Source organism: Chanos chanos, chromosome 8 (assembly GCF_902362185.1).
Source record: "Chanos chanos chromosome 8, fChaCha1.1, whole genome shotgun sequence".
Taxonomy (NCBI): Eukaryota; Metazoa; Chordata; class Actinopteri; order Gonorynchiformes; family Chanidae; genus Chanos; species Chanos chanos.
In genome coordinates this window covers 6801452-6808951 of record NC_044502.1, presented here as the reverse complement: position 1 = coordinate 6808951, position 7500 = coordinate 6801452, and the positions used below count along the sequence as shown (strand labels likewise).

The window sequence follows — 7500 nt, the reverse complement described above, 5'->3', positions numbered from 1 at the left end:
GCCCATACACTGCTAGAATCTCTTTCACACTGTATGCAGGGGTGGGGTTGCTATGGAAACACCCCCCACCCCTTTACATCCCCATACCATGGTTGCCATGGCGACGGTGCCGTGGACGCACTCCGCCGTTCGCGGTCGGGCTGCCGCGAAGATGCTCTGTGTAGCGCGGGCACTGCAGAGGCTACCCTGTCACGCACATATCATGTTCCCATGGGAACCGCCTCCCGTAGCACCACTGTGAGGTTGCCATGGAGACTGCTTTGCTCTGCCCATAGGCAGGTAGCTGTGGGGGAAAGAATGGGGTGAAAAGGGGGGCATTTCTAAAATGGCCTTTACCGCATGAGTGGATACCACCACGAGTCATACAAAAACACACACACACACACACACACATGCACACGCACACACACACATATATATATACACACACACAAACACACACATACATGTGCACTCACCCAGACCTTTAGGCACACACACATTCACATACACAAATTACACGCCATGTCTCAAGTCTGCTTTGATTGATGGCATTTGTGGGCTGCTCTGTTGGTAGCCGGGGAAACGGGGCGTGTTAAAAACACTCTCAGCGTGCGATAGCTCACCTGGGTGCTCTGTTTTCTCTCCAGTCTCTCACATCTCATAATGATCGCACTTAAAGATCAATCAAAGCGCGGCCAGGGCCTTGCTCTCAGCCTGGAGTGGAGGAGCACACTGTCCCCACCGCTGCTCACTCACAGAATAGACTACAGCACCCCCTACAGGACGCTGAGGGAACATCGATCAGGACAGACGTTCCCATTCAAATCAAAGCAGACCAGCTGACACAGTAAAGTCACGCACCCTGACTCTGTGACTCCCAGTATTCATACATGAACAGAGATCGCCGTACTTGTATGGTCATTAAATGTGAAGAGAATGCATTGCTGATCCTGTGATCTGTGCTATAAAACACAGAGGATTGTTTCTCTGTGTATATGATGACTGTGAACATTATAATGATGTTATGTGTTTTGTCTGTGTGTGTGTGTGTGTGTGTGTGTGTGTGTGTGTGTGTGTGTGTGTGCGCGTGTGCATGTTGTGCAGGTATGGAACTGACGGGAGAGAAGGATGTAGACTTGGCCTCTCAGGTTCAAGAGCTTCTGGAGTTTCTTCACGAGAAACAGCACGAACTTGAGCTTAGTGCTGAACACACACACAAACGCCTTGAGCAATGTTTACAGCTACGCCACCTACAGGCAGAGGTTAAACAGGTCAGTGTGTGAGTGTGTGTGTGTGTGTGTGTCTGTGTGTCTGTGTGTGTGTGTGTGTGTACAAGAGCAGCTAAATGTCACTATACTACCTGCATAACATTCATCATGCACAACTCTCTCTCTCTCTCTCTCTCTCTCACTCTCTCCCTCTCTCTCTCTCTCTCTATGTGTGCTTGTGTGTGTGTGTGCCTGTGCCTGTGCGTGCGTGCGTGTGTGTGTGTGTGTGGTGGACATCCAGGTGCTGGGTTGGATCCGTAATGGAGAGTCCATGCTCACTGCCAGCACAGTTAATGCAGGTTCACTCTCAGAGGCAGAGCATCTTCAGCGAGAACATGAGCAGTTTCAACTTGCTATTGAGGTAAACATCTCGCTTTACAACTACACTATTTCATTCAAAAAAAAAAAAACTTGGTAGGGAAACTTTTACCTCAAGCAGCAAACTTTAAATTTTGCTCTCGTCGCCACTCAGCAAAAGCATAAAAGTACATTGACTTTAAGCGATGGTTGCCATGCATTTAATTCATTAAATTGCCAAACATAATTCACGTGTCAGACGGGTTCCTTAAATCAAATGTCCCCTTCTAAGTAAAGAGCGTCTCTGTGCGTGTGCCAGAGTTTTGTTATTGCCAGAGTTCATTCAGCTAATCAGTTTGAAAACACTGCGGTGAGTGAGTAAGGTCCTCCAGTGACAATAAAGGTCATTCGGTTTATAAAAAATCACAACTTTGCTCCGAGCTGAAGATATAAGTCGGTTACGTTGATAACAGTGAGTGTTACAGCATTACTTTTTGAACTTTGTTTTGAACATAAATATATTTTGAAAACGCTAGCTTCTTTATGTAACCGCCTTAGTCACCTCTGGAATTTTGCTTGAGTGGAGTTTCAGTAGTGTAACACTTCATGGCATAGCTTTGAGCTTACTGCCCCAACAGAACTACACAACAGCACTGGCTGAAACTTCAATTTTGAACTTGTAGACCTCTAGCTATCACTCAGTAAACTCAAATCCTTCTTTCCCTGGGTTTTTTTTTTCCCCCTCACCTTTTAGTCTCTACTACAAGCTGATTCTCTTCAAAGGACCCATCAGAGCGCTTTGCAGCTCCAGCAGAGGGCGGAGCTGCTGCTGCAGGCGGGGCATTATGACCCAGACGCCGTGAGGGCGTGTGCAGAAACTGTGGCCCTGCACTGGCAGACCCTCATGCTGAAGATGGAAGACCGCCTCAAACTGGTCAATGCGTCCGTGGCCTTCTACAAGACATCTGAACAGGTGCGTAGTGTGGCTGGCAACGGCGCCACAGCGACCCCTGGTGGCATGGAGGCGATAGCGCTTTACGGCCGTCGGTACCGTGTGCTAGCGCAGCGTGTTCGGTTAGGCAGAGCGAGATATGAACGCGTAGCGTGTTAGCGGAAACGGCTCAGGTGTTTTTTCTTCCACCTCAGTTGCTTCATGCTGTTTAATTGCATCATAATCGTTGAACTGCGTTAAAATGTATGATACAGTATTGTTGTCATTCGTATCATCTGCACTGCCGAGCGTAATCCACTGAGCATGCCTGGGATTGTGTGTATGTGGCCTGTTCAGGTGTGTAATGTGTTGGAGAGTCTGGAGCAGGAGTACAGGAGAGAGGAGGACTGGTGTGGGGGGCACGATAAGCTCGGGGCAGGATCTGACACGGACCATGTGGCCCCCCTTATCAACAAACACCTGGAGCAGAAAGAGGCTTTTCTCAAGGTGATGCATGCTATGTTTCCAGTAACAATACACCTGTACTACGGAATTCAAACTCTCTGCTGGTCCACATGTAACCATGGCGATAGACCGCTTATAGCTGAATTAAAGCAATCAACAATTTTACCCATAACCATGGAGATACAACCTGTACTGACGGAATTTAGGCTCAGTACAGTTATTCATTGAAATTGTACATATTCAGACTTGCAAACTGTTAAAAAAGTAAACAAATTAACCTTGTAATCAGTAAATTACACCTGTGTCCTGTTATAGCTAAAGCCTTCCTTGTTATAAACTGATATCAGCAGTTATGACAGCTTATAACATTTGTTGTAACCTCTGAACACTGTTGCATCTGTATCTATCTGTAACATGTAACATGCTTGTTTGTCAGTGTTATTCCAATCTCAATGACGCGAATGACGCTTTCTTTTCAGGCTTGCACTTTAGCGCGGCGTAACGCAGAGGTTTTCCTCAAATACATCCACCGCAACAACGTAAGCATGCCCGGCGTCGCCAGCCACAACCGAGCCCCCGAGACGCAGGTCAAAGGTCAGTCAGAGCCCGTGTCTCGACACCAGCACCGTTTTTCTACGATGCTTCGCGTGTCTTGCGGGCGCGTTTGCTCTAATGCTCGTGTTTGCGGATCTCCTCTTCGCAGCTATACTGAGTGAGCTCCTACAGAGGGAAAATCGTGTTCTACACTTCTGGACTCTGAAAAAGAGACGTTTAGACCAATGCCAACAGTACGTGCTGTTTGAACGCCACGCAAAGCAGGTGACTGAAATGTTGTCCGTCATTTTTAGATATATTTTTAACCTCTCCTATTTACCTTGTTTGCTCTTCCCGCATTTTTAAACGTGAGAGAAAGTGAAATCATTCAGTTTAAGGTTATTTACTGAGAGATTAACAGAAGATTTAAAAGCCTATCAAAGTATTTGTGTGTGCACCTGCTAAAAACCTTTTAAAAATCCCTTCTTAGTGTTCTAATGAACTCAGTGAAGGGTGAATCCTTTAGTATTGATTTTCTCTCTCCCTCTCTCTCTCTCTCTCTCTCTCTCTCTCTCTCTCTCTCTCTCTCTCTCTCTCTCTCTGTCTTTCAGGCCTTAGACTGGCTGCAGGAGGCTGGGGAGCAATATCTCTCCACGCATACATCGCCGGGGGAAACCACAGAGAAAACTCAGGAACTGCTGAAGGAGTACGGAGAATTCCGGATCTCTGCTAAGGTACTCCATCTAACAACACAAGTCATACTCAGATCATAAATACTCGATATTTACCTAGTGATGTGTCTCTCCGCTGAGTGTTTGAGACTGAAATCTGCCGTCATCAAGCCCAGTATATCTACGTACACTGAATCTTCCTGAAAATGAATGATATTAATTGTAGTTTGCATTAGCTGTGTATTTGAGATGTTAGATGCTTACGTGTAAGCTGAAGTTGAAGTTGTACTCTGTCCTCCCCCCAGCAAACCCAGGAGAAGGTGAAGCTGTTGATCCAGCTGGCCGGTAGTCTGGTGGAGAAGGGTCACGTCCACGTTACGGAGCTGAAGAGGTGGGTGTCCACGGTGGATCGCCGATACCGCGACTTTTCCCAGCGCATGAGCCAGTACCGCTGCAGTCTGGACCGAGCCCTGGGAGTCTGCTCTGAGGTAGAGGAAAAAATAAGTTCTCTCTCTCTCTCTGTCTCTCTGTCTGTCTCTCTCTCTCTGTCTGTCTCTGGCTCTCTGGCTCTCTCTCTCTCCCTGGCTCTCTCTCTTTATCTCTCTTTTTTCCTGGTTTTCTCTCTCCTACTCTTTGTTTGAAATTTATTTCTACCAGAAATAGGATCAGAGTGTGAAGAATAAGTTTTACTTCTCCGTTTCTCGATCTCTCAGACACTTTTTTTTCCCTCTTTCTCCAATCATTTGTCTATCACTCACGCTCAGACAATAAGGTAGACAGTAAGGTGCTAGAAATGTCAGTTACATTGGCTGCTTTCGTCTGCTGTGGGACAGATCACTGATGATTTCTTAAGAGATGCAGTTCGGGTTTTTTTTTTGTTTGTTTGGTTTTTTTAGTTCTCCTCGGAGAGCCGTTATTGGCTGGAGGCGTTATTGACTCGCTGAGCTGTTTTATTCCGTCACTTTTGTAGGACAGTAAAGATTTGGAGTTAGACATTATCCCTGCCAGTCTGACCCACACTGACCCCGAGGTGAACCTGAACGACCCCAACCACGAGACCAACGAGGAGAAGAAAAAATCGGCCAGGAAGAAAGAGTGAGTGGTATCCACAGAAATACGAGCGTCCTCTGGTCGAATCCTGTAGAATTCATAGAACACATGAAGAACCTTCCGGAACATAAATAGCATTCTTTAACATTTTCCTCATTGTCTAAACCTCTAAGTTGCAAGTGGTTACCCCATCTCTCTTACTATCCCATGTATTTTTATATATACAGTTTCCCACAGTTTCTTGTGGACTATAAGGTTATTATAACAAGGGAACTTTCCCCAGCTCTCTCTCTCTTTGCTGTGCAATCCGGAAGCCAAAGCAGTGTCTGCCTTCTTTGTATAACATCATAGATTAACACTCACTCACACACACACACACACACACTTCTGTCGCTTTAGGTACATCATGGCTGAGCTGCTGCAGACAGAGCGTGCGTACGTCAGGGACCTTCAAGAGTGTTTAGAGGTGTGTATTCGCTTTCTACACTGCGTATTACTGTTATGTGTTTTCTACTGCTCATTATTTGTTAACGTTTAATCCAAGTTATCCCTTTCCGCCTCACATATGAGTCACTGATATGATGTGAAGTCATGTTATGATTCATAATGGATGTACACGGTGTTACTTTAAGGTCAATGAGAGATGAAGAGGCTGCCTTAATGGCACTGGGCGTGGGGCATGATGGGAATTGCGGTCTCTTGTGTGTGTTTCTGTGGTCAGACATTCCTGTGGGAGATGACCAGCGGGATGGACGAGATTCCGCAGGGAATCGCCAACAAGGAGCATGTCATTTTTGGGAACATCCAGGAGATTTATGAATTCCACAACAAGTATGACTCACACACTAAAGGCTGGGAATTTCCTCTTTCGCTCCCTCCGTGTATCTGATATCTGACTTTGCATTCATATATCAATATATTTAAAAAATGCGCCAGAATTCCCCGCGAAAGAAGCGTCTTGCTCTTCAGCACGATAAATCTGTAATAAGAAAATCAATTAAATACATACATTTGCACTTTATTTCAAAATGAAATACATAATTCTTACTCTCCCGGTTACCTTAACTTCAGCCAAGCTGGGAAATAAGAAGAACTTGTGTTTATCAACAGCCAAAGCTTATAGAAGACGATTTCTAACTTTAACACACTTGATTGGATTTCGACTATCCAGAGTAAACTTTGGGGCGCTCAATATTGCCCGCCTGCGTTATTTAACGGGGACAGGCGCCCCGGTGCGTTTGACATCAGGCTGCTGTGGTACACACTAATGAAGAAGAATAGTCCAAATGCCAGTCTCTCTGCCCCTGTTCAATAAACCAGCAGGCACAATAAACCAGCAGGCACTACCGAGTGTTTTATACCTTTTTCTTTCTTTCTTTCTTTTTTTCTTTTTTTTTTTTTTTCAGAGTAGCTGAAATCTGCCGAAGCGTTCGGTTATGAAATGTTTATGCACGGCGAGGATATTTATCTTTAATCTCCAGTGATCTGTTTTAGTCATTGTGGAAATACAGTGTTATGAGGAGAACTTTTGTATAAAATGAGTCTAACTTTTTGTTGTTATTATTGTTGTTAGATTGTTTCGTGTTGTTTTGTTTTGTTTTTCTGGCTTTAAATGCACTGATGACGCTATGCCAAGTACATTTTTGTTTTTGACTGAGTGATTGGTCTGTGTTTTTCCACTCATCATTTTTTCTAGTATTTTCCTGAAGGAATTGGAGAACTATGAACAGTTGCCTGAAGATGTGGGACACTGCTTTGTTACATGGGTAAGATGTCGCAAACACCTATGTGCGTGCGTGTGCGTGTGTGTGTGCGCGTGTGTGCGGGTGTGGGCCTGTGCTTGTGCACGCGGGTGTGTGTGTTTTTTTTGGAGCGTATATGTGTCTCTGTGTATATACAAAGATTACTTGGGCCAAAATCCCCTCTCCCTCAATCTCACTTACCTCAAAAAAAAGCAACAATATTTTAGTCCAACTCCTCATTCAGATGGATTTCAGACCTCATATGTTACTATTTGAAAATAGCCCAAACACACACCCTTCTTTAAAACTGACCAGACATGGTGGTGACACAGCACAGTGTAGAGTGAATAGAGCAACTCAGATGATACTAAATGATACATATGCACAGATGTGCTTACTGAATGTTTCAAGTTTCAAGTTTTATTGTCATTTACTAGATAACAATGTGGACATCATTATCAGCAATGAAATTCTTGGGCTCGGGGCCAGCTCAACTTGCAAAGTGTAGCAGTTTAAATAATAATAATGAAAGAACAATATAAGGTAAATATAGGAGATAT

The 7500-nt window shown here is 44.8% G+C and overlaps 1 protein-coding gene across 1 annotated transcript in view; it reads left to right on the top strand.

Moving 5' to 3' along the window:
* The window catches only part of kalrnb (kalirin RhoGEF kinase b), a 50092-nt gene that overhangs the window by 16246 nt on the left and 26346 nt on the right, over nt 1-7500 (top strand). Inside the window, exons 15-26 of the mRNA XM_030781073.1 lie at nt 1087-1253; nt 1492-1611; nt 2302-2520; nt 2836-2985; nt 3423-3537; nt 3647-3762; nt 4089-4211; nt 4454-4636; nt 5119-5243; nt 5598-5664; nt 5920-6029; nt 6895-6964. Coding sequence (XP_030636933.1) covers nt 1087-1253; nt 1492-1611; nt 2302-2520; nt 2836-2985; nt 3423-3537; nt 3647-3762; nt 4089-4211; nt 4454-4636; nt 5119-5243; nt 5598-5664; nt 5920-6029; nt 6895-6964 — 1565 coding nt within the window. The remainder of the gene's footprint in view (nt 1-1086; nt 1254-1491; nt 1612-2301; nt 2521-2835; nt 2986-3422; nt 3538-3646; nt 3763-4088; nt 4212-4453; nt 4637-5118; nt 5244-5597; nt 5665-5919; nt 6030-6894; nt 6965-7500) is intronic.